The sequence below is a fragment of the Anopheles cruzii genome, chromosome 3, assembly GCF_943734635.1.
Source record: "Anopheles cruzii chromosome 3, idAnoCruzAS_RS32_06, whole genome shotgun sequence".
NCBI lineage: Eukaryota > Metazoa > Arthropoda > Insecta > Diptera > Culicidae > Anopheles > Anopheles cruzii.
In genome coordinates this window covers 80,685,512-80,713,128 of record NC_069145.1, presented here as the reverse complement: position 1 = coordinate 80,713,128, position 27,617 = coordinate 80,685,512, and the positions used below count along the sequence as shown (strand labels likewise).

At 53.0% G+C, this 27,617-nt stretch overlaps 2 protein-coding genes across 2 annotated transcripts in view; one reads left to right on the top strand and one right to left on the bottom strand.

The window, feature by feature from the left end:
• The window catches only part of LOC128271110 (myosin-G heavy chain), a 35,554-nt gene extending 32,566 nt beyond the window's left edge, over window positions 1-2,988 (bottom strand). The window contains 2 exon segments of the mRNA XM_053008547.1: window positions 1,749-1,975; window positions 2,057-2,988. Of these exon segments, the coding sequence (XP_052864507.1) occupies window positions 1,749-1,975; window positions 2,057-2,988 (1,159 nt within the window).
• A 2,985-nt stretch (window positions 2,989-5,973) lies between these two features.
• Window positions 5,974-27,617, top strand: part of LOC128271109 (probable G-protein coupled receptor 158) — a 79,050-nt gene continuing 57,406 nt past the window's right edge. The window contains exon 1 of the mRNA XM_053008546.1: window positions 5,974-6,043. Coding sequence (XP_052864506.1) covers window positions 5,974-6,043 — 70 coding nt within the window. The remainder of the gene's footprint in view (window positions 6,044-27,617) is intronic.

Below are 27,617 nucleotides of genomic sequence, written 5' to 3'. Positions count from 1 at the left end.
TAAACTGATAACATCGCTCACTTACAACGTATAATTGAACGTCGGTGCGTTCGCATGCGCACAGGGCCCTGGGTCTCTCTGGGTCCCTCGCGCGTTTTTTCTTTCGTTAGTTCCCTTTTTCCTCCCACTTTCGTCCTGTTTTCCTCGGTTTGGCGAAGAATTGTTTCGCGTCGTCTCGGAGAAGCAACAAAGCAAGGTAAGGAACAGTGGGTCCAGGGAATCCTAAGAGACAGCACGAAAACTTATCGCAAGATAAGAAGAAAATGAACGAACGAGTCCGGGAGGAAGGATAAAAAAGGAAGCAAAAGAGGCTACAGACAAAGAACGACCCAGTGAGTCGCGTCGGGGGCAGCGGTCAGTCGCGAATACGGCCGGCCAACTGCGCAAACTCCTCAAAAAAGCGCGACGGTGATGAAGGAAAAATTACCTGCCACGGAACTGTTAAAACTACTTAAATTATCATTTTTTTTGTCGCTCGTTCCTTGTGTGCTCTTCATCTTCGTCCGAGCGACATGTCGATGGTTTAACGTCGAAGCGATCCACCCGAAGCTGATGTGTCATTTCTGGACACATCAGCTCGCGGCGGTGAAGACGATAAGACGATTTTTCAATTTTCAACGAGCAATGTATTCGGGGCCGTCAACAACATAATGATAACTTGTCAGGCACTACAACGCCCGGTAATTGCAGCGGTGATTCGGGTCTTTAGTAACAAATCAAACAAATAAATTTAAGCACCCCGCTGCCTTTGTGTTGAGGGCACACAACGCAATCAAGCGGATTGATTATTCGCTTAATTATTTTCGTTGTTCAGTGAGTTACTGAGAATTGATTGTTTCATTAACGCAATTTCATGGGATTTTATATTAAATCATGTTCTTCTCAAGGTTTCAGTGTGACTTAAGGAACTGTTTGACAGGCTATGGTAGTTCACCCATCGATCTCGATCAGTGATCCATCATCAACATTCATCTTAAGCAAACATGCCGCCCAGTTACATGTCCTCGGCCCAAATATCATCAGGTGGAACCAACAGGTTCTTTCGTCAGACGGGCAGGGTGATGGATCCATCGTTTTGGGGGCCCTCGAAAGAAAGTAGTCCACCGAAAGCGATCCCGAGAGGAGATGATCCTTCCTTTTCGGAAGGCGTTTGATGGCCTTTCATCGTCGATCGCTGGCTGAAAGGTGATGATTGAGCTTTCTGACGCATGACGTAAAAGACTTTTTGCAAAACGGAATTGTTGATAAGCCGAAAGACTTCGTTTCGTTTACCTTTAAGCCTTCAACCGTGTATTTGCGGCCACGGTACGAACAGGATTCCATCGAAAAAGACCACAAGATCTTCGTGGAATGCTCTCGGGCGATTCTAACCGGTGAAGCCTACCCTTCACCCTAACGGTTCGGACAAAGTGTGAATCCTCGAAGCGTATCGCATCGAAACGCAGACAGATAACACCGCGCGCACAGGCACACGGCACCTTCTGCGAGCCACACGCGGTGCCGATAATTAATTACGTCGTTCGGGCGAAGTGTGGCAAACCCCTGGCGACCCTCGCCTGGGTACCGTCCGTCCCCGCGCAAGGTAAGGCTCGGTCAGCGATCGGATTAATTTGGTCATTAATTTCAATTTGGACCACAAGAACCTGCCCGACCGACCGAGAGAGGCCGGGTTTGCCAGTCACCTCGGACTAATTTATGAACCGAACTGAACGCCGAACGAGAGAACGGGACGGGTTGTTTTGACTTACCGGCATTAGGGCGACGTTTTTTGCCGGCCCGATTTGGCACGCTGTAGATTGGCCCGCCGCCAGCCGCGGCCGGTGGACTCCGATCGGGGCCAGCCGCGCGCGCCGATCCTTGGGCCCGGGAGGCGGGCCTCTGCATCGATGGGGAGGCACTTTTGGGCTTCCGCACCGCGATCGGCGTCCGGGAGCGGGACAACGGAAACGAGGCCGGTGCCGAAGCGGACGGACTGCTAATGGGTGAGAGAGTGAGAGAGGGAGAGAGCGGGTATAGAGCCAGTTCCGAAGATCCCGTCGTCGGGGCGTCCACGTACTTCATGGCCTTTTTGTACTTGCAGAAGAAATCGGGACGTATCCGGTGACGCATCAGGAACAGCTCGCAGGCCCGCAGGATGTCCACGTTCGTCCGGATACTGCCCCAGTCCGGTTCCGCTCCCTTGCTGGCGATACTGAACGGGCCGAGGGCTTCCCCCTGGAACTCGGGAATGTTGTTGAAGAAGTCCGACGTCCGCTCGTAATCGTCACGTTCCGCCTCAGGTACTGTACTCGTGGCCGCTGTCGTCGTCCCCGTCGCCGAGGGCTGCCTATTTGGTGAGGTGATGGTTGGTTTCGCTTCCTGCGTTCCTGCGCGTCTGCTTCGACGGTTTCCTCGGCCCGGTTCGGCCGCATCGTCGCTCGAGTAACTGGCGTAACTCAAGCTAGAGCTCGTACACGGAGAACTCCCCGACCCGAGACCGATGCCTTGATCGGTTCTACCAGAGCCCTCCTGCACGGGTGGCGCCCTCTGCAGACTGTTCGAACGAGGTCCTGATGGCCCATTTGCCATCACTGAAGCAGGCCGACTCCAGATGCTCTCCACGTCCAGGTACACCGAAGTGTCATTTCCCGTGCGTGGTCCGGCCTTCGTCACCGGCGTCAACCGCACATCGAGCGTCTGCGAACGGACCCGTCCTCCGGTCCCGGAGCTCCCTACCCCACTGCTGCTGCCGCCACTGCCGACCGCACCGTCGTCCGGGGTACCACCGAATTTCATCTCATTATTCGCGCTCAGCGTGTCTCCGAAGAGGTGCTCCGCGTCACCCGCCGCCACACCCAGACTCCGACGCACGTCACCAGCGATCGTCTGCTTCAGCGCGAGCAGCCGACCGAATTCATCATCGCAGCCCGGGTGCGGCGGGCCGGGCAGTCGTAGATGGCGCTCCTGGCGCAGGCTCGCCTGCTCGTACGTTTGGTCCGGCAGCAACATGTCTCACCATGTCAACGGCCCGGGGACCCCAGGAACTGGTTTGACGTTCGTCGCCCGGTTTCGGGCACACCGGGCCGCCGTGTTCCTTCCGGTCACCACGTCCTAGTTCTCGTCTCGTGCACCGTCCAAGCAGGTAGGTCCTGTGGTACGAATTTGGACTCGCTTTCTCGCTCGCTGGGGGATGGGACAACGCCGTGAGAGGGATTCCAAAAGTCACCCTCCGACTTCGCTGCCCATGCCGTGGAATGTCACCGTAGGACAATTGATGCTCGCCGAGTAACGGTCAGTATCCGAGGCGCAGGTCACGTCACCACGTTTGGCAGCTGCATCGATCGCAAGGGTAGCCGGGGAACCGTGGACAATTTGGGTGTTGGCCCTTCCTGCCGTTGCAGATACTTCGTTTATTCGTTTATTTGGAACTGTGCGCTTTTTGTCGCGACTCACCTCGTGATTTCTCGTTTTGGTCCAGTCCAAGCTTGGCCCCTCCGGAACAGGTTTTTCGCGCAGGACGCGCGGAGTTTTTGCTGCGACAGTTTGACGAAATGTCAACCCTGCAAATAGAGAGCGAGAGGAGAGCACACACTTAGTTTTGGGGGGACGTCGAATTGGCTGTGTTGGAACATAAATACAACGCGGCAACGGAACGAGGACTCCAGTTCAGTGGCCATTTATCATGAGCACTGGCCGAGTGAGCGAAGGTAATTAAGGTTAAATATGGCTACCCTTAATTAGAAGCCCCGTGACACTTTGTTAATCGTCCCAGGTTAGGCACCGGATCAACAGGTCCCGTGTTTCATTTAGCATTCATTTTTCAGCCCGATCACTAGATCAGTGTGGTCAGTGTGAATGGTTCCAGGGCTCAACAATGCGCCGGAGAAGAAGACATTTGGCCTTCCTGGCCGGTTCTTGGCGGCCACCCTTTGGCAGTTAAACTTTGTAGCTAATGTTTTGATAATTATTTCTACGCCATTAAAAACCCTCCGGAACCCTGTGCCATTACGCAGGTTGCACACACCGATGAAATTCAATCCAACGCTGCGCATGTACCAGCGCCGGGAGCTGGCCGTAATCCATCTGTGGAAAATGAAGATATTGTCCGAAGTACTTCGCCGGGAGACGGACAATCCGGCGAGTGAATGGGAAGTGTCATAATTATTCTACATCAATTTCAAAACCGCACACCGGGCGGACTCACCGGTTTCATGGCTCTTGTTCGTGGCCGTGGCCGGTTTTTGCTGGTCCCAACTAAACCGGACACACTCCGGTCGGATCCAAATCATCATAATCGGATCATTCGCTGACAGGCGCCGCAGTTATGCTGCAGTTCGATGCTAAGTAGACAACATCGCCACTATCTTTGCCATCATCATCATCATCATAATCATCGCCGTGGCCATGGCCGTCTTCGGCTTACGGGCTGACAGGAACCGTCACTTCACGGTCATCACTCTTCTGGTGCACCCTCGCTCGCTCTCTCTGCGCTCTCGCTGCTACAAAACAAACACCGGATCCGGGGCGGCTTTCACAATTCCGTCCCCGAGTCGGTAGCCGGGTCCGCGTCTGTTTGGTCGCGGGGCGCGCACTTATGCATGCGGATTCATTGTTTTCGGATACTTTCTTTCAAATCGTAACACGGGCCCCACCGGCTATATGACTGGAGACCCACAAGAGAGCGAGTGGATAATTTAATTCAATTGCAAGACACTACAAAACAGAACTAGTTCGGGACCACGGGCGGGAACGCATAAAAGCAACCGGAGCGTGACGCGGACTCCGGGCTTTTGGCTGCGGCCCGGGCTACGATGCTCTCTAGAAGACTAGTTTGTTATTTTACACCCAACACGGGCGCGGTCGCCATTGAGCCGGTTGGGCTGCCGCTACCCTCGGGTTTGACATCATGCCGACCGATCGAGCGCTCCACTCCACAGCCAGCAGGAACTTCTGGAGGTCTCTCGGATGTTGTGGCTTAATTTATTCGACCACCACCGGCCTAGACGTGGTTCGGTCCGGTCAGTCCGGCGCGGAGATTTGTTGCGCAGCATACTAAACTAGGGTGTTTGGTGTTTCGCTGCCGACTCCACCCGACAATGTTTTCGCCTGTCGTCAATTAGTACCGTGTCTGGAGACATCACACAGTGGAGTTATTACCTGGTGCGGGGCGGGGGCACGGGAGCTTGAACTCGGTTGGCAGTCGCGATGCAACAGAAGCGCATTCGAACGGCTTGTCGACGAAGTGGCAACGTCGAGCCGACGACGAGTATGACGGCCAATCAGATCAACTTTTCTGTTTTACTTTCAGCGGGTTGACAACTCTCAGCAAGCGTTGAGCAGCATTTCTTATGCAGCTTTTTATACAGGGTAGCCCATCTAGTGTTTGGATTCCGAAGATGGGGCGCAAATAATGGACTGTGGCTGTCGCATTTCAGCTTCAAAAATATGTCAACGTTTTTACGTGTTTACAAATTCGATAATGAAGTTTGACGTTTTGAAAATTAAGTAATCGGTAATTCAAAATCCAAACACTTGAGAGATCACCCTATATTAGCAAACGAGCGAGAAGAGTTTCCTCGAGGGATTTCATATGCGTCTGAGTGTAGACTGAACAGTGCGGTGGTTGCCCGATAACTCCAATTTGTTTGCCGACTTCTGAAGAAGTATTGACAAGCTAACATAGCTCGATCCAGTTCGACGTAGTGTATCGAATAATTTAAAAAACTGGAATAGAGCAAGGGCTACTGGGAATCAGAAATGGCCTACAAAGAGTTGAGGATTGCGAAATCTCTACCACAAAGTTGAGCATAAAGTTCCCTAAACTTGTGGAACGGTTGCCTCGTTCGCTTGTTTAGTTACGTCCCGGTGGAACCTCTTAGGCTTCGGTGCCTCCGATGACACCTTCCCGTCAGAACACTTAATTTCCCCTGTCCAATACATCTCAATGTCCGCCAACCCGTGAATAAACATTCCTCTTCCCGTTCCGAGGCGGAAATGGCGGAACGGAGCAAAATACGACTACGGCTAGACCATCTAAGGTATGCCGACCCCGCGGACCCGGGCGGTAAGTAGCCTATAAAAAGTGACGCCACTCCTCGAACTCTCTCGCCAGGCGCCCTCACGGACATCTTGCTGTGGCAACAATGGGCGTCCACGGTGTCGCCCCGAGGTTCTCGCTCTCTCGGGACAACATAAATACTGCCTTCTCTTCCCGGTTGGTTGCCGAAGCATTGATACAGCGACGGATCCGCGTTGGGTCCGCGAAGCGGAAGAGGAATCGGTGTTTAAAGATGTTGATTTGATTTTCATTTTCGATTTATGGGGCGCACTTGGTCGTGGATGCGCCGGACTCAGTGTGCCGATGGAGGCCGAGCCGGAAAAAACCCGGACCGGACCGGACTGGACTCGGTGGACGCCTTCGGAGGAAGTGAGCAATTTTGTGAAACACAGTCCACTGTGGGTTTGATCGTAATGGGTGGCACGTTACGTGGGAGACTTTGGGCCGTTCCGAAGGCAAACCAAGGATCGGTTACAAAATGGACAATGGATTGGAACGTTCCGTGCCGTGAACTTGATGTTTTTATGCGCTCCCTTTATGTCTGGGAGTTGGTCTACAGTTTCAAGTTTGAGTCATGTTCCAATTTTCCCCGTTTCTCACACGATTTGGAATGCCAAAGTGCAGAACTGATCGGCTTTGGAATCAACTACTGTGCGCTTGGCAATCGACAATCAGCACCGCGAAAACATAATCCCATCGCGGGCTTGCCCTTTCCAACAAACGCTCCCATTCGCTCCGTATCATTAATCAGTCTTTCGGAGTCAATCAATCGGTAGGCGGTCGTCGGTGGTAATCTGTATGTGGTGCGAAAATGTTTAAGAAGCCCACATCTTCGCAACAAAGGACCAAAGATAATTCCCGATAAGTTTGTGCCTTTCGTTTGGTACGCCAAATGCGGCTTTCACGTTCTAAAGCCCCCCGCACGGTAACTCGGTGTCAGAGCCGTTTGGCGTTTGAATAATTGAACCTCCGCCTGGACGAGCCACAATTTTCTTGTCACGACTTCCATGTTCGCTGACGGACGGAGATTAAGGCAAAGTACTCCCGTTGACCGTCGCGAGGAGTTTGGCGGTCGGAGTTTGGGCGTCGGAGTTGTCGAAGAGTCGAAGAAACGGACGAGACTTCGAGGGTTCGAGCTTCGCGGGCTGCGGGTAGCCTGCAACTAGCACGTCGATGGGGTTTAAAAGCGACACCGCGAGTGTCCACTCGGGGGCCGAGCGTCGGGTGCGTCCACAGGAATGCTTGAAATGTGTAAAATATGTTCGGCGGTTTTAGTATCGTTTTGCGTTTCTGTTTTGCTATCGGTTTGACTTTTTTTCCCCCCTAGTCGCCAACTCCGGTACTAGTTGAAGTGCTTGAGTCGCGCTCACCTCTTCGTAGAAGAGGTCTTACAGGGTCGCGGCCAATTTAATGGGCCAAGGCTTTTAGTTTTGCACAAAACACACCAGACAAGGTACCAGGGTCTTGCGAAACTTTCTTCTGCCTCTCATTAAATTCTACAAACTCGGCTCGGCGCGACGATACTACGCCGAGCGCCAACGATGGTCAACGTTTCTATTGCTTCTCTTCGTCCGGTTGCTTCTGGAACTACGGAAAAGGAAACGAGGCGCACGAGGGCCAATGCACATGTCACATGTCGATGCGGCTGAAAGAGCTTCTCTCGTTGGTGAACGATGTTAATTTCTGGTTTCGGAAGCTGGGCCCGCAAATCGATTGGAACGGATTTCGCAGTGTCACGAGCCGGCCGCAAGCTTTAACCGCTACCTAACCCGAATGTTCACAGACGCGGGTCGGCCTTCCGTTGTCGTCGTCGTCGAGACCTGTTTCCCCCGGGGCCAGGAACGGAAACTGCACATGGCGATTAGATAATCGCGCTCCGTCTGCGGCTCCGATTTGCATACCCACTAGCGGTGAGCGCTCCGATCTCTTTTCCACTGGTTTAATGATCGATAAGAAAATTACGGTTCAATCAACCGATCTGCAGTGGGATCTGGGAGTGGTCGTCCTGGTCCGGGCCAGAACTAACGGCCAGACGGCGGCGGTGATCGTGCACAGAAGTGCAATTGAATCAAGTCCAGCCAAACTGGAACCGTGAAAGTGCAAGAACTCGACATCATCTCGCTTAATAAGGGGTCCCAGCTTTTCGTCCGGGCAAGTTCGTAAAAATGGGATGTTTACCGCATTTTCCATAGCCGTTCTGGGCGTGTTTTGATTGCATTTTAAACTTTTTATCGCCTGCGTCCACTTGAGGTAGACTGCAAATTGGCATCTAGCGGAAGTTCGAGCGTTTGAATTCCTAACCTCAAAAGAGAAGGCTCGTGGGAAACGTGTGTTTGCGCCTTTTCCCGTAAGCACAGGTGCACAGGTGGGGCCGTTTTTCATATGCAGCGGACTGGCACTCAGTTCGAATGACTTTTCCGTTTCAGTTTTTCGCATCATTCCGCTCCTGCATATCACGCGGGCGATCAGAGACCGAGCCCGATGGCGATGAAAACTAGTTCAAGATAATGACCGCATCAGTCGCTGCAGTAGAGTGTGCGGTGCAGGGACTCATCCCGAGCGGACTCCTGACGTAGATCATCATCACCGGCCAGAGCGGACGACTTCGTGGAGCTGCTTCCAAATTCATTACGCGACATGACAAGCGAGATACAGTCGCAACCCGGGGGCTGCGATCATCGCCCAGGTCATAACCTGTCCGATGCCATACTCTCACGTACTCGGTAATCAGCGTGACGACATCAACGGCAGCACTACGTTTTTCTTTCGCTACGTGGCAACGGTGGTCAGTAATTTAATTAGCAAGCTTGCTTTTTACCCGGACCATGTGTGCGGTGTGTGGAATGTCCGTTTTGAAGGCCGGTCCAGATGTGATCTGCTGCGTTGGGAGCGACGTGCCTTATCGGTGATGCACCGAGGTGCATTAAATCTTGTGTCGGTTGCCCTCGTTCCGGTTGGCTGGTGCTACTCCGTCTCCGACCTGTTCGGTCAAGGACAAAGGAACGCATTAGCAATATTTAATATGTAAACGCTTTACGAGCGCCCCTTTCTTTTCATTACTTTCTTACTGGTCTTAAGGCTGGCCCCTTCACCACCGACGCTGGGCCGGAAACGATCACCGGAGCTTGAGAAATGGAGTGGCAAAAACTGTTTTCGACACTTAAATTTATACTCTCTTTCTCCTGAAAGGCTCCACGGGACGCGTGCACGTGCCGGCCCGGTGTCGGTCGCCGGCCTCGACGGCTCCCGGGTCGGTGGCGAAAAGAATAAAAAGTTATGACCCTTTTGGCAGCCCACAAATCATCCCAAGAGGCCGTTCGTGGACCCAGTGAGATTGAGTTCCAGACAGTTTTTGGCTCGGGTTTTTTGGGGTCTGCTCCGAGGGCCCTGTTTTTGTGATTGCGTCTGAATGTCTAATTAAACGCAGGTTGTCGCTCGACGACGACGGGATTCGACTTCGAGCCCGTTGCGATGACACGACATGGAGACTAGTGACAATTCGTTCCTCAATTTTGTTCGCTCGGGTGGGTCACTTTTTGCCGAAACATTTCAAATCCGGCAACGTTCGAGCATCGTTCGCATAATTATCATTTCCCTTCAAAGAGAGAGAGAGAGACCAAAAACAACGAGGAGAAATCACATTGCGCAATCTGCGAGGATTGACGAAGGATGTAAAAGCCACCTTACTGAGGGACCTCGTGTCGGGGTACGGGGGCTCGATGGTCAATTAGCTGAACGACAGGTCCAGGTCCCACCCCACGGGGAGGCGATCGCTCCCAAATGCCCGTTGATGGATGAGCGAGACACCTCCCCCGGGGCGGTTGGTTTCCTGCGGAGCATAATGATAAATGCTGCCCAAGGCTGTGCCAGGCACTCGAAACTCATCCACACCTGGACCCGCGTGGCGCAGAGAACGTCCCACGGCGGCATTAATGGCTGTTTACTTAGCCTTTGCATAAAAAAGGAGCTTCTCTTTCCTCTCGGATCGTCCGCCGAGAGTTCGCGAGAGCCCTCAATTGTAGTCATATACATTGACCGTAAATGTGTAAATCAGCAAACAGTGGGACCACCCTTAATCTGCGCTCGAGATCTCTCTCTCTCTCCCTCTCTCTCCCTGTCTCTCTGGGGATGGGTGTGTCCATGGGGCTCTTCGCGTTATGCTGCAGCGACGTCCGGGCACTTCCGAAACGCGGTTGCAACGGATGACATTGCACGTGGAGTGAACTGGGGAGCCCTCGGTGGCAGAGAGTGAAACAATTGTGAAGGGTGACTGTTTATGGCCACGGCCACATCATCACCGTTCGCTGTCGTTCCCTCATTTGCAGCAAATGAGTTATGCTTCCGGCAACGCGGGGTGTAAAAGCGGTTCGCTTTACTCACTGGAATCGGCTGGGATGAAACCAATGACCTTCTGGCTTGGGTTCGCATGCTGACCCTGCAATTGTTGTGAGGAATGTGAACCTGATTCGATGATTTTATATTACAGTGTGGGCCATTCAAAAAAAAAAATTATATTTTGGTTTTTCATTTGAAAAACCTTGTTATTTTGGTTCAAGGAAATTCGTTATAATTTTTTTTTCAAACCGATATTACGCAAATGGCCATCTTAAGTCAAAGTCATCTTAAGTCCATGGTGGCGTCATGCTCTCTTGAAATCGCAATTTTTCGATGTCAGTGGTCCAGGGAACGTCGTCAGATATGATGACGATTGTGATGTTATTTTGAATGTACAGTTGAACAATGAACATTTTACTGTGTTCTGGTCCATGGTTAAAATTGTACTGAAATAACGTTTCCAACACGGCAATGACATTGGTCGATCTGACTTTTGATGGTCCACCAAAACAATGTACAAGTTTTACAAACTTTTGATAACTTTTGGGTAAATTCAGGACGAACTGTCAAACCCATTCTGATCATCGCTAATTTTTCACGCAAACGAAGACCGGAATGCTGTCGGCTTTCTCGCGAGACCGAATGTCACGATTTCATCGGTTTAATCGGTTTTTAAGCGAATTTTCTCAGGTGCGTACTTGAGGTGGGGTCGGTTCCCACCGAGCCCGTGGCAGACGCACCGCGGCACGCACGGTCCAATTTGGATCATTACCGATAATGTTTTCTGCTCGAGATCCTCTTTTTTAAGCCATCACGACCCGGCACAGCCCTTCGGGAATGTGGCGATACATTTCTGCGTGTCGGCTCCTCGGTCGGTTCCGAAATCTCTTTCGATCGGCGGGTTAAGGGCACGGTCGAGACAACGAGTCCCGCCGGGCCCGGATCCGGGACCGATGGTCCTCGCCCTGACAGAGGGCCCGGCCTTCGCTGGGAATCTTACACCCTCGTTGCGGACCAAATGTGGAATTTGATCGTCTTGTGTTTTTTTTTCTTTCATTCTTTCGCCCGGTGGCCCTCAACTGGCGTTCTTCTGCCACGGTGTGCCACGGAAGGAGATCTCGCGCACGACTCACGCCACACGATTTCGCAATGATCCTTACGCTGCTCTCCGCTTCCTTCGCGTCGACGACGACGCAGGTGATTAAGTGATCGCTTGGCTTTCGCGAACGCGGCAAAAGGCTCTCGGAGCTAGTGTGTGTGTTTCGGGGCCGCGCGTAAGAAACGAGTTCCCGGCGCAATCTCAGCCTCGCCAATTGCGATTGATGTATGGATTATTGCAGCCTGCCCGTTCTTGTCCGGTGTGTTGCCGCGCAATCGTGCCGGTGTAATTATTTTAATGGAAATTACCTCTCGTAGCGTACCGGGCCGGGCGATGGTCGCCGGAAAATTATGACCGTCACGGCCAGTATGTTGAGCCACCGCCCGAAAACGAGGCGCACCAACCGTGCTCCGGTTGCCATCGGCCACACCGGCTACTGACCGTACACCCTCTTGTTGAAAACCGCCATTGCCATCGAAAAAGGCAGATTTTTCTACACTTTAGACGCAACAGTTGAGTGAAAAACAACTTGGCCCGCCAACACGTCTCAATCAGGCCTCTGGGCCCGATTCCTAGTGGTGGGCTCCCCGAAGATCCCTTCCGGCTCCGAACCGGCCCGTACGATCGCTGCAAATGATAAACTACCCCATAATTTAATAAACTTTATGATAAGACCGCAGTCACTGTGAGCCGCCACCGAGCCCACCGAGGGACCCGCGGCTCTAATGGGTATTTTATGCAAAAACGATCATTAAGCTTGCTTTGGCCGGCTAGCTGGTTGGCGGCTTGGCTTGGGAAACGATACGTGAACCCTATTATGGGGGACCCCGGCTCCGAAAATCCGGTCCCAACGATTCCATAACGTTCCGGTTGTCGTAACGATTGCGTGGCGCGCGTTGGAAAAGCGATCTCTATTAATAAAAAGCAGATTTATACCAATTTTCAGGCTTCGAGACCTTCGTTTCGTTTTCCTGCTCGGTCCCACACCGGGGGAGGTCCACACGGATCATTGCGTCGTCGTCGTGGCATCGCGGCGATCGAGATTAGTACTAATTTCGGGTAACGTTATAATTTACTCCGCATCGGTCCGCGATAGCCATCGACGGTGGTTAATGATTTGGATGGGGTAAGATCGGCCCCCAACCGGAGTCGGTTACCCCCCAAACCGAAGGTTTTGTATCTTCCAAATAGAAATTGCTCAACCATAACGCCAGCCACGGGCTTTGGATTAGAGAAAAAAATAAAACTGGGGATTTTCCAAAGGGACCGGAATGCTAAGCGCACCAGAACATACACGATCCGCTCCGCTCGAAAGCTCGTGACTCTACGGTGGGTAGAACGCAAATAGGAGCCGAACGAGAAAGGCACCGAGCAGAAAACTGAGGCAAAGATTAAACACCGCCAGAATCGCTAATTAATACGCCCATTAAGGCTAATGGGCTCCGGCGGGGACGCGTTTCGCGGCCGCGCCTGGGTGTGGCGCCTTCCGTTCCGAGCCCGAAAAGCTTGCGCCGCGGTGGCAGGAAGTAGGTTGTCTCCTGGCTTGTCCTGTCTTGCTAAGGATGCGATGTGTTGGCGGCGGCTCATGTTACCGCCGGCCGGTCGATGAGAAATCGAACGCACGTAGCTCGGCGCACTTGCGGAGCCGGGCTTAAAATAAATCATCGCAAACGAACGAACCGCGAACGGCCGAACGTTCATTTTCACATCTCAACACACTCTGGTCCTGCCTCGCCCGGCTCGGCCACTGCCGGAGGGGCTTCTTATCTGCATCGGCGTTGTCATCGTCAAACGGAAACATTGGAAGGCTCCCATTTTTTTATGCCCTCGCGAGCCACAAGTTATGTTCAGCGGCCGAGCCCGACATGTCCACCCTTTGGGCGGTACGTCTGCAACGGCCGGGCCTTGCCTGCTGTTTTTTATCTGATGTGTTAATCCAACTACGTTTGGGTCTTGCGAGGTTGGGCGCTCGAAAATGAGTGAGTGAAAGTGTCGCTAACGCACGACAGGGCGCCGAAAAAAGGGACCACGTTTGCCGGCCAAAACCGAACTTCTCACGCATTCTCGCAAGCTGCCGCCTTCAATGTCCGGAGGTCTGGGATTTGTGGAGCCCGCGGGCCCGGAAGCTGATACGTATCACACTTGCGCGCGATCGTCTTACAAATTGGACATCCTTCTCCCATAAATTGCGCTCCCATAATTTGTTTGCGCTCGCCGACGTCGTCGTCGTCGTCGTTGGGCTGCCAATCTAGGATCTCGGTCTTCGGGGCGCTTCGGAAGATGTTTGTCAATTCTTCACATGTCCCGATGGCCGCTGGTTCGATGGTTAGATGGAGATAGTAGACAGATAGGATTATGAGTCTGCACGGCTGGGCTAAGAAAATGGCAAATGGCGGTTGACCTTAGAAACGTCGTTCAGTCGAATCATTCATGGCGGATCCATGGGAAGCACCTTGAGGACGTAAAGTCATAGATTCACTGCGCCTTAGCATGGGGTCTTTGAAATGGAGAATTTGATCAATTTGAAAATTTTAAATACCCCCAAAAGACTTTCCCTCCAGAAGAATGTCTCCACCGGACCATAAATCGCTCTCTGCCTTCGAAGCTCCACCGGGTCCGGGTCACGGTAATTTATCGCCCCGATTAACATAATCGATTGTTGTGCGCTCGTGGTTCGATTTCGATCTAAACGCTAATCGATTGGCTCCCGACGATCGGACCCCGTGATCTTCCGTCCTCCGAGCATAACGGTGCGTAACGTTCGGTAATTTATGCTGAAGATGAGCCTCGAACCTTCTAACGATCTCTTTTTTGGGGGTAGCCTTGGGGTTTTGCGTAAAGTGTTCGAAGCATAATGAACGAAGCCGAAGAGGGCGCAGAAGAAAACACGCGGCTATCAAAGACGATCGCCAACGCAGCATGACGCGGTGGAGCGGTGGAGCGTAGGCAGGTGACAAGTCCAAGTCTAATCGAAGGGGAAATGGCCATTTCTAGATGCGGTCCGCCGTAAGCGGATGCCCGTTTCGAATGCCGACCAATGCCCCAATAAAAAGCCGATAAAATTGCTCAAACATCATAAACAGGCTATATTTTATCTGTCACCTCGATGAAAATATTTGTGGCTCATTTAATGAGCCCACTCTCAGGGGGCCGAAGACGATTTGATACCTTATCTCGCATACCAGACCGCCGCCGCTCGCCGCAAACCTGTCTCGGGAAGCGGTCCACCCGATTGAGCCCGCCCGGCCCGGCGGGATGATCGTCCTATCCGTGCGGACCATAAACCTGCACGTGCCTTGTGTTTGTGTGGTTTTATGTAATGCGCAAAAAAGCGAGGCGGTTGATAGAAAGAACTCGATAGCATCAACACTGCGAGCGGCCTGGCACGAGCCAGGATGGAATTCGCTTTCAGCTCGAGCTACGATAGGCGGTGGTCATCGTTCTTCCACACCGCCACAGCCAGACGGGCTTTACGATCTCGTCTCGGCGCTTTATGGCTCGTTCTTCACACCATAAATTATGTTGCGCCAAAAAAGCCAAAACTGGTAGGAAAATCGATGATTCCGATTGGCGTTGAGGTATTTCACACACTTGATAGCATCAAATCGAATACCGGCCTACGAAACCGGGTACTGCTGGAACGAAGTGTGAACTCTGTTCGATGTTTATGGTCCTGCAAGGCCATCACCACCCGGTGACAGCCATTAAAACTTTACACCCTAAGAGCCACTTGATGGGGGCTTTAAATTCCCGTACAGGAATAATGGAAAAAGGTTTGTTTTTAGTAAATATTACTTATTAATGAACAATTGGTATGAAGTTGAATGAATCAATGAGTTTGAGGTTCACTTTTAAGGAGTTACTTCTCTGAATCTAAATGTTTTTCGATCTTTGGCATGATCCGTCAATGTGGTGCTTCTTTTCCTTTTCTAGAAGCAAACAAGCGAACGCGCCTTCCATAACGACGACACCACACGCTAACCCTATCGTGACATTGTTACGCGCCACAAACTGGTGTTCAAAAAACAGAACGCTGTCCGCACTAAACGCGAATTATGTCACCCGACGCGATCGCGTTAGAGGACGCTTCTTCAGCTCTGCGACTGCGGTTGCGCGTCACGAAAGGCTGGACCTGTCCGCTGGTCCGCCAACTGGCGCGACCAGGCGGGCAGGAAGTCACTGCCCGCCGCCGCCCGTCGATAGATTGACACCTCCGATAAGTGATCGTTTGCGCCAACAGTTTCTGTTTCCACTGCTTTTTTGCGATTTCCCAGGGGCCAGGCACGAAACCTGCGGCCACGTTTTGCGAGAACTGAATCACAACAATCGGCCCCGGTCCGAAATGGATCGGTTCGCGGATCGGGTGGATCGGGCGGCGCCGGGCCACTTAAGGGCACTTTATCACGGAAGCTCTTCTTCGGTCCGTTCTTCTTGCTGCCACCCTGGTGAACCTGTGTCCCGGAGTCAGGCCGGTCAGTGATTGTCATCGCCATTGAAAGTGTCAATTGCTGTCACATTGCTCTCGGAGGGTTGCCGGACACACCACACCAAACAGTTACCCCGGAGGCACCGGTTGGAAGGAACCCTGTTTTTCCGGAGTCCCCGGACGGACCCGAGGGAGCAACAAAAACGGGCCCTCCGCCGCGGGAGAGCTGCGCCGTGGGCTCGAAATTCCTTAATCCGCCCCTTTGGGTGTGTTGGTTTTATTATTACCTTTTTTATTAATTATCATCCCCGCGATGGCGTTCCCAGAGGGAACGTGAAGTTTCGCGAACGGACGTTTGGAGCTCACTTAACGGTCTGCAGGCGGCGGCCTGTGGGCCCTTAATGGCGTTGCATAAGCGGTCGCCCGGTGATAAGGCGCGCGAGCCTGGACCAGGACGCTCGACGGGTAGACCGTCACGCTTTCAGCGTGGCCGCCGTAGACGTGAGCTACTAAACTCCCGTTCTTCTGCCAGACGACGAGCTAGCTGGCGGCCCGCTGATCGTGCGCCGACTGCCGGGGGCTCTTCCGGCCTAGCCGGCCTTGGCACGGTTCGCACGCACGCACGGATCGCTCGTGTCGGGTGGTCGAAACTAGAGAACTGCCGCGGGCGGATCAGGAAGGATCCGGAGGATCGGGAAGAGGAGTGGATCGACGGTGTAACCCTTGGGCGGACGGTGTAAATTATAGCTGGTTATGGCGTTCTGACACCAAATCGATTAATCGTTTGCGCTTACGTTCCGGCCGAATCCGCGTGGCTCCTGCCAGAACCGGTTGCGCGTTCTCCACGCCTGACCCGTCGTCGCCAGATAGTTCTATTAACGGGGCGCTCTGTCTCGGTTTCCGTTCTCTTCGAGGCGGCACCCCACACTTTCGGGAGGCCCACGAGATGAAGATTTAATTGACGCGGGTTCTTGCATCACACCTACGGGGATCCCACTCCGGGATGGGTTCATGTTATTTCTACTGCCAGTCACTTCTTTCTCTTCCAGCGGTCACCCTCTCGTGGGTGTTGCCGGACCCCCGGGCCCCGGGACCTCTTCCCTTTTAACGCTTCTAATTACTCTCTAAAAGAGAAAACAGCTCGTCCGCCGGCGGCGGTTGCGGCCTCCGATGCGTCGATAATTAGATTTACACTTCGGTCGGGCGATCTAATTGTGCTCTATTGTCTTGGCCCCAATGGATTCATGTTAGGTGGTAAATATGCCTGTTTTTGGGAGACCTATACCCGGGAGGTGGAAGCATACGGACCCGTGTAGCCTCATTACTCGGACGGACAAAAAAGCTGTAAAAGATCATAAAGTTTGCCTAGAAGCTCGTCAGGTGCCGTCATCGGCCAGTGGCGGAGAATCGCTTCCAATGAGGGTCAACGATTGTTCGCCTTCGAATTCCAACGCCATCAAACAGAAGCTTACGTTGCCATAATTGCACCGGGGCCGTGTGTTGAGCTGGGCCAAGTCACCTCTTTTTGCCGATCGCTGAAGGCGTAATTACTGTCAACACGTCAGTCGCTGGCGCAATTAAATACGCCAACAGGTGGCGTTGCAACGCGGCGCGACACATTTATCGAACCGCGCTTAGTGACCACGCACCGCACGGCCTCGTCGGTGAAGAAGGTCTCTGCGCGCTCCGTCCGTCGGCTTCTGCGTCTGCGCTTGTTGTCATTACGAAACTACTTAATCCGCCCGATTGGGGCGTAAAATGGAATGAAGATAAACTGGCCGATGTCTACTGTGACGGAGATGGAGCCTCACATTGTTTACGTCGTCTCTTCGCCAATCAGTGTCACTCTCCAACATGGATCAATACTCAATGCCAACAAAGCCCGGTGGGATACTCTTTCAAGATGCCAGATGTTATTAAAAACAAATGTAACTCTCATTTCTCCAAAAATTCAGGTCATTTCGCAAAGAATTCGGTTGGCTTTCAGTATCGGTTTCGACCCATTTCAATTTGCCGCTCTACTCGAGTGACTGCGACGAGTTCCATGTTTCACCAACTCCCCAGCATCTATTTCGTCGGCGGACACACCACTCGCATCGTTGCACGAGCCACCCCCCGAGGAGGAGGAATCTCGGCGCGAGATCCGGGAGCCAGCAAAAGTCATAGACACGCAATCGTCCACAGCGTGGGCCATTGGGCGTACGAGTCGCACACGGAAGCCTGCAATGCGCAATGGCGGTGGCCATTCCGTTCGGGCTCCTGGGGGTCCTCCACCACAAGACGGAGGAGTTTAATAATATTCATTACCAGTCATTAGCGCACCATTCGGGTTGCCCCGCAAACTGGGTTCGATGACGATGGTCGCCCCAGTGGCCGCACGATGGCTTCCCGATGGAATGCTAACGGCGCTCTACCTGAGGGAAGCAAAATGTGTGCCACCAGCATCGGGGGAAGCCGGGGCCACATCGTTTACGTTTACGAGTGCGATGAGCGATGTGTCTCGACATTGCGCGGTGGACCACGCAATGTTGGCGCTCATTTGGGCGAAATTCTGCACGAATAAAACCATTTTATTGAATATCGTAATCCTCGCAGAAGTGGGTCTCCACTGCCAGCCATTTGTATGTCCCACCAGGTCCCGCCTGGCCCAAAACCCCAGGCCTGGCCGTAACGATCGGTCGGGCCATTAGTCTACTCCCGAGAAGGCTCTGGCGGACGGCTTGGCCGACTCGATAAGGGGCATTGGGTTAGGGACACCAATCGTGTAAACTGATAGTGTGCGCCCGGAGCGGAAGGGCCCGAAAGCAATCACCGATCGTGACTCATTAATTCGAACACGGCCCCGGACGGCTGCAGGATGGTGCTGCAACACCAACAGCATCACGGGGCGACAGACCACGGGAATGGTGTGACAAATAAATTACCAAACGCATCCGGCAGTTAGCCGTTCGAGCTCGGGTCTACGAGGCCTACGAGGTCCTCGTGGCCTCGTTTTTCGTTTCCTTTGCCCCTTGACGACACAGCTGCTAATTGGAAGCTAATCGGGCCGGGACCCCCCGCCGTTGAAAGATAGATTTATTAGAACCACTCGGTTCGTGTTGCGAAGGGATTGAAATGTTTTGCCCCTAGGGTGATGGATTCTGCGCCCTGCGCCCGATACGGCTCGAGCCTAATTAAAAGAAAGGAATATTCCCGTTTTAAAGGCACTTCAACCACACATTGTAAACGGGTGTCACCGGAGTTGGCAAGACGTCACAACAAACGAAACAAATCGGTGCATAAAACGATTAAAATCGCAACGGGTGATGCCAAGATTCGCTTGATTGTTTAAGGTGGAACACCTTTAGGTAATTCCGTGGACTACTTGGAATGTCTTCAGCAAAGTATTATTAATATTGTGAATGAATAATAAACCTTCAAAATTGATAAAAATTCAACTGATGTTAAGTTCGCATTCAATAAACAAACCCAGAATCTGTTGAGCTCTGCTCAGGTAGGTCCACCTTCGATGGCCTATTATGGGGCCGTTTCTCTCTCTCTTCTTAATCAGCCACCAACCATGGCAACGGAATGCAATGCACGCCCGATGACGGAATAAAAGAACCGATTTACCATACGCGCTGAGGCCGAGGCTGAGGCCCACGGTTGCTACGACCTACGCCCGGCAGCCCACCATCTTGGGTGGGCCAGGTCCATCAAACGCAGTGTTTGTGGACATTTCGATTAAAATGGACGATCAATGGCCGATGCTCAAGTTTCCGAGTTGACCGCCCGCCCGTAGCCAATCGTACTTGCTATCTCGAGACCGTCCCCGGTGGTGCTCGGAAGCACTTCTCGCAGAGTGCAGCAGCCGGAGCCGCAGGGTATAAATTAAAAACTTATGAATACCTTTAATTTGCCATAAAAACCCCATAAACGTGCGGCGCAGTAAACTGTATATTTAATTTCCATAACGATGATTTTCGTTGGCCATTCGCCATCCGTTCTTTCGCCGCGCTCCGTCGTCGTGGGGGTTTGACAATTTCTTGTGGCCGATCTCGCTCGCTGTTCCGACAACGCCTAGGTCTAATCGAGGGCCCGATGGCCGATTATCGGCTTCACGTGTCGATCACCTCAGAAGCCAGCGTGGGGCTTTGCTTTGCGGGGAAACATAAAACCGACCGAAAGCCACCGCTTGCGTAGCTTATCGGGTTTCCTCGGGAGTCCATCATCATCCCCCCGCGCTTACAATTGCAGTCGTTTGTAGCCACAGCCACCCAAAGATGGAGTACAGCCACCGGTTTCAGTGGTCGTCAGTGTGGTGTGCTGGCGAATTGTTCGTCGATCATTTCCCACTTTGAAGAAGCGTTCGATCTTTCGATCTCATCGCATTAGTGGCCCCCCTTCTGAGCGGTCTCCTGCTCGCCCCCGGTCGGATGATGAAGAGCTTAATGACCGCTCCTTCGCAGCGTGGCACCGCTCGGAACGAAGAAATGATGGTAACAATTTGTTTACTTTTCGGTTCGAATTCTGATTTCCTGGAACACTCGTCGGGCGTCGGACGGTGAAGTGAGGCCCCAAAAGGGGCGACATAATAATTGGCCCACAACTGTGAGCACCCGGCACCGATTGACGATCTGCGTATGTTCCACGGGCAGCGGCCATTCTGGCCGATTGTCTCCCGGAACGAGAACATCGTAAGTGGTGCGCGCGCGCCGAGTGCGCGTCAAGCGGGCTCACATCGTGCTCGACAAGTATCGCAATGGAATTAAGATGGATTGCCGCGGTAGAGAGTGACCGAGACAGTGGCCTCCGACCGGGCAGCATAACCGCGCGCGCATAATCTTGCGCGCGCGTGAGCGAACGAGCGAGACACGAAGTCGGGTTTTAAAAAGATAAAGAAACGGCCAACAACGGCCAACAAATTTAGCCGCCCAGCCCACGGTCTACGCGCGCGCGCGCGATAAAGCATAAATGTTGCTGCATTGCATGCTGCACACCTCCCGGCACCGCACGTCACCACTATCACCGACAACAGCCGCAGCCGCACGGCCACGAAGTCCGACTGTCCGTCTTCTCGCGCAAGCGTTTCGCAGCGCAAAAGAGGGCAGCTTAATCGTGTCAATTTCAGCGCAATGTGCGCAATCCAGCCCCGCTGGCCCAGCCCATGTCCGCGGTAACCCCGGCAACCTGTTCACCTGATCCTCGGATCCCTAAACGCGAAGGTAAAGGCCTTGAAAGAACACAAGAAAACACCTTCCACGGTTGTTGGGGTTGGTGGTCTATGCTCGCCGGACCGTTTGGCCGGGCTATCGGGTTTGCAAATTGCACCCCTCGCTCTCTTTCGGGTCGTGCCAGACACGCCGGCCTGCCTGCATTATCAAGTCGAGGTGTTTATCGGGTGTTGTGTTGCGGGGTGTTGATCCTTAGAAAGGCCATAATTAAATTTGTCGATGTAAGTACGGGGCTGGCGTGCCATTAATCAGCCATACTAGCCATTGCTTCGTGGGAACAGCGACGCGATGCGTTTCGTTTGCCGTTCTCGGTCTCGGCGAGGCCAGGCCGAAAGCCTCAATCAGTCCAATAAAGTGATGGAAATGTGATGATACTTTAGCGTGCGTGTACTATCGTCCGAGGATTTGCTATCGAATTAATGCTCAGTCGTCTACGTCTCGAGATAAACCACAGAGGGCCCCCGAAAGAGAGAGAAAGAGAGAGTGTGTGCATGTGGGCGCTCAAGAAAGTTCTAATGGGCCCATCATTTAGCAGCGGTTCGTAAATCGAGCCATCGAAGCAAGGAAACCATCAATTATTTTAGAACCCGGAAAGAATTCCGAGCGCCCAGAACACCCGGTCCGAGGCCAGCGGGCAGCCGGTCAGCGGGCCGGTGTTTGGCTCCCGGGTCGCGCCCGGCTGCTTACTTTATGGCCTCGATGGCTCGGTGCCTCGAGTCGCTTTAAAAGTCGATAATTAGCAGAATAACATAATTATAAATTTAGATTATTGTCGTAAAATGCCGCACCAAAACAGGAAGCAGCGCCACTGGGAGCATCGCCACTGGGCGCTGGACGCACACACACAACAACCACGGACACCGCAAAAGATCATAGACGTTTCAGTCAATGCCGCCCGTGCTGGCCACCAAATGCCCCAGTCGCCAGTAGTTTGAAATATATTCTTCGCACAAAAGCTCGGGCTCGGAGCACGAAAAATAGGCGGCCACGGGAGCCGCGAATTCGCGCTCCGTAGTCAGGGTGGCGGGAGGCCCGAACCGAAACCGGACACATTTCGCCCGGGCCCCCACCAAGAACGGGCCGGGATGGAGCAAAATAAACAGAAAATTATGGTTAATTGATTCCGTTCTTTACCTCCTACCGGTTTCGGTTCGCTCGCTCGCGTGTGTCTGTGTCCGCGCGATTTTTATTCCCGATCCCGATTCGAACGGGATTCCAACGGGAGGGCCCGACCGGCCACGCGATGATGAGTGGATGGAAAGTGTTGAGTTTGGCTACCGGGCCACGGGGAAATCATCGGGACGAGCGTCCGCTCGACGAAAGGTACGTGCGGACGGTTGCCACGGACGGACCCGAGCGCGGGAAGGTTCGAAGGTTACCGTTGAGTGGATGATTAACTAGCCTCAAGCGCCAACAATGCTGTAAAACCGATAAATAGGTCACCCACCGTGGACCGGGTCGTGGCGTGGAAATTCCGCACCGCAACACCGAACCGTAACCGTGAGTTCCTTTTGTGGGTTGCCAAAACCCCAAGAATGGGTGCAAACCCCCCCTAAAACAGCCAGACCTCAACCGGCGACGATCAATTTCCGATCAAACGGGTCTCCCGGTTCGTCACGCGCGCATACCAGGTGCCGGGGGGTCACCACGGGCCGCTGGACCCCTTTTTCGGGTCCGGCATCCGGTCCGGCGATTCGACGCACCGCGCTACGATCGCGTCACAGTCGCCGCGGGTTGATTTAAAAAATAAAACCTTCCAACAAGGTTCGTCGCTTGATTGAAGTCTTTTGTTTGCGCATCGAAAGTGAAGTGCGAGAAGCGAATCGACAGAAGGAGATAAAAAAAACGGATGAAAACGGAGAACGCCAGTGCACATCTCGTGCCCTGGTCGACCTGCCACTTAATGACCGATCAAGGCCAGTGACATTCACATTGCAAACGGTCATAATTCGCGACCGGCGAGCGCGAGACAGTTTACGAGATACGCGAGCGCTGGGACACGCGAAAGCAGACCAAAAAAAAAAAACAACCAACCACAATGTGGCCATTGCGGCACCGTACGGCGCACTTTTGCACAAGCCGGGCCGGGCCGGGCCGGGGAGAAAAGTGATTGGATTGACGGGCGTCTCTCGTGTTGGGCGTCGCGTTTTACGTTCGTCTCTTGGGCGTCTGACGCGATTGACAAGTAATTCGAAACTTGATGCAGCACCGAATTCCCGTCGCCGGCCGGTCGGCTGGCTTAGATTTGTGTTGGGCGCATGTGTGTGTGTGTGTGGTGATCCCACCGACCGATCCTCACCGACCGGACCGGGGTCGTTGGGTGGCATGCATAGGCGTGCCCATTTAGCGACCATCTCGGGCACCGCAACGCGTGTTGACGGCGGCCGTCGACGATCCGGACGACTCTTGGCTTCCAGTTGCCGGTTTTCCTGCGGCTGCCGCTGCTGCGGTTTGCCCGGTGCTCGGTTTGACGACAGCATAAATTGCTTCAAATTGTCACCGCCGTGACTTTTATGAGCGTGGAGCGTGAGTGACCGAGGGGCCGGGCGTGATTGGATGCGTGCGTATACCGGTTACGACGGGCCCGGGCCACTGGTAGGCCGGGCCGTCGTCATTGGTGGTCGTCGCGTCGGGTCAGTTGGATGCCACCAAATCGAGTAGCGAGCCTACCACGGCCACCACGCTTGCTACTTCGAGTGCCCGTGGCGATATTGATTTCAAAGAAAGTGTTCTTGTTTTGCGCAAATGCGAAATAAATAAACAACGCCCGCAGGCGGCCGGTACAAGTCTTGCCCCAACACGCCTTTGTTTCAAGTAGTAAACCTCACGGTTCAAATGGCACATCCACTTCCATGTAAAGAAACGAAATAAAATCAATCAATATATCCTCTATATCTCAAGACGGTCTTTGTGAACTGTTTCAAAAGTTCACAAATACATAACATACTTTCGAGTGGCGAATTGGATAGGAAGCAACAGTTTCAAGTTCCAGCTTCCAATAGAGAACTCATTAACCATTGAATAAAAGGTGATTTTGTTACCAAACACTGTATAAATGTATCAATTGACAATCTTGCATAGTGTTCACTAATTTACATTCAGTACTACTGTAGCCAAAAAAATATCGGGAAATCGCTTATAAGTCGTTGGGAACAACCTTCAACACATTCTTCGTTTCTCAACTCAACTATTGATCGGAGAGGTGGCCTCGGTGGTTGCGTAACGACATGGGTCGAGTTTGCGCTGAAATTATCACGAAAAGAGCACGAAAATATGATGCAAAAACATTACAAGGAAGTTGAACCTAGAATTGTATCTCCACAAGCATTACGCAAAGGACGCATTCATAAAGAACGTCGAAGACAACTGGTTCCCGTTATTTTTTGGCCACAGTAGCACGAGTGTGCCTTCACTTTCCTTTAACGCCCTAATGGAACATCCGTCGTCGTCGTCGCCTTATTAGCCATCTAATGGCATCTGCTGCACGCGCGGCCCATGCATAAATCATCGGCCTCATTGCATTCGCTCTGGCTGTCCCTCCAATAATCTCACTCGCAGCGATCTATCCCACCGATAGTGTCATGTGGTTTGCCATTTAACTCGCACTCCGTGCCGTGCCTCCGATCACCACCTTCGTATCGTTCTCGTTTTCCTTCATCACCACTTTTTGTTACACGGCGCCTTATCAACCCACCGCACGCCGTTCGCAGTGTCAACCAACCGACCGCTTGGCCAACGGTGACATCTCAAACCCCGAAACTGCGGCACAACGACACGCGACACTTACGCCAGGCGGAACGGGAACCGCGCTGGCCTGGCCGGCGACAGACGGAGTTTCCTTTTCACTCCTTATCGGTGCCAGCCGATTGGAAATCGACGTTGCTCGTGGAAATTTTCCCACCACAACACAGCGACAGCGCGACTGACCGGTGGCCCCGATCGGTCGGCATACTTTGCTGGAAAAGCCCGCGGAAACTGGGAACCGGAAAAGAAACGTCAGGATGGACGACGGGATTCGCGCCGGGATACTTGAGAAATACCACGCAATGTGAGACGGTGCGGTGGGCAGCAGCACGGTTGAGTGATGATTGGCGGGCGAACCGGTTGGCCGGATTTGCGAGTTGGCGAACGAAACTGAAAACTTCGACGCGCGGCGGTTACTGGCACCTTCTATGACGGCGAACCGGTTGTCGGTCCATCGTGGCTCAGGATTTCGATTTCATCAAGAGTTCGCTAGAACCGACGATTAGGGACAAACTCACATCAACACCCCATCTCTGGAAGTTCTCGCACCGGTCCGCCGGTGATCTCTTCATCCGCCGACCCGCACACCGTGGGCTCGGGCCGAGAAGGTGACGAGCAACGAGCATCGGAAATCAATTACCACCATTACCGGGGCCCGATTGTTTCCGGTCGAGCCCGGGCCCGGCATTCCTGAGAGGCGCTTTTTGGAGCGCCTCCGTGTGGCCCGAGCAAGGCTGAACCGGGCAAGATTTTAATCGATTTCGGAAGATGAAAGCGATCGTACGCAGGGATCGAAGGCAAAGGCGAAGAACTATTGCTCCATCGCACTCACCTTCTGTGGCTCTCGGTGAAGCAATTTGTACCCATACACACACACACACACACAAAGATGGCCAGACGCTCTCGACAAAACGTGTTCCTTCTTTGAACGGGGTTCGCCTTTCTTCGCCTTCGCCGCCAAACACAAACACTTTACGATAATTACATCCTTTTTTTCGGTTGGGGAATGGCGTTTCGAGTGGCGTTCCGGACCGGGTCTACGATTCCGAATCGAACCGAGAAACCCGGGCCAGCGGTAGAACAATACTTTTATTTTCTATTCCGCCCGACGACGGCTAGTGGCAGATGTTTGAATCGCTCCACATTGCGGGCCGGGAACATCGCCCAATGGAGGTGGCGGTAGCTGAGCCCTATTTTCGTGGCAGCGTGCAGGCGAAGAGTACAGTAATTTAGCTCCAATTTAGATCGCAAACAATTGTAATCGATTCGAAATTGGGCCGGGTTGGCAGCGGAAGATTGCTGAGAAGATCAGTGAACGGTTCAACTACAACATTGTGTCCTACTTAAATCGGTGGCCAATTCTGCGGCCGCAGCGGCAAACATTGTAACGCACAACAAGCAACGTGCTAAATATTTATTGGTTTATAATTTAAGGCCAACATACTGGCCGGCGGTTTACTTGACCCCAGCGTGCCCCAGGAGCAGAACATTCCACGCCCCGTGCAGGGCGAACAATCATAATAGCCGGCTCCGCTGGGAGCGCGCAACTATTCCGGGCGATACCCAGAGGGCGCTTCCATTAGGGGCGAACGCTCCATTACAGTATTATCAGAACAATTTTAAGTATTCTCCACTCCGGTGGAGTCGCCGCTGGGGTTGCGCTTTAATGGTTTTATCTTTAATGCTCGAACCAAGAATGCGCAGGCCAAGATGCAAAATTGTAGTGCCCGGCTCGGGGATGGCCGCGAACCCGAAGACAGGAATGCATGAAAGCCGAGCCCGTTCGAAGGGCCGCTGGATTTTATCAAACGCGCCATTACCGGGCGCGAGCTTCGTTCGGTTCCCACATGGGCGATTGATTGGCGCAAGCGGATTTAGCGGATGGAATCGAGCGCAACTTGCCTTCGGGCGGAGGCTCTCCCGAAGATCTTCGCCAATCACTCCGCCTTAGAAAGCGAAACAACGGCAATGCGCGCAGCGCATAACGCACGAAGCGCAGCGCCAATTCGCGGCCAGGCGAAGGCGGGTGAAAATAATAGTCCACGATCCGGACCGGTCGATCGCCGGGGCGGCGCTCGCAGATCTTCGATTGTGGTGCACGATTGTGGCATTTTTCGGGTTGCGAGGGGCCTTCTCAAGAGCGCGAAGCGAAGCGTAGAAGATTATGGGCTTGGAAGAACTGTCTCGTTCTCTCTCTCGCGCGCGCCCGATCGGATTCTGTCTGGCTGACTCGGGCCTGGCGGCTGACTCGTGACGGGCCGATTGCAGGGCGGCGTCAGACAGCGCTCTTCTCAAGGCCCCCAAGGCCAAGATCGCTCCGGATCAACGATTCTATTGAACCGGGTGGAGTATGCTTTGCAGCTACGGCCACGGCATGCCGATCGCTGAGATGGATTGATAAATTGATATTGCCGTAAATGATAGCTCAATACGGGCGGCTTGGCGATCGACAATGTACGCGCCAACAGTACCGTGCGCTCGTTTTAAGTGTCATAAATTTAGTCTAACAACAATCATCACGTTGCACAACGTTTTACAACAACTTGAGTCCAACGCCAATGCCGGGATAACCGGACGTAAAGAATTGAACACATTGTGTGTGCGTTTGAGGGATAAATATTACGATCCTCGTTATCGATTCGAATCGATTACAACCATCCTCCTTGGGCCGCCTGAAATATGAACTATTTACAGCGCATCGCCCGGCATCGGTGGGCTCACTTACCTTCATTAGCGTGATTTATCCGCCGAACGATCAATCGG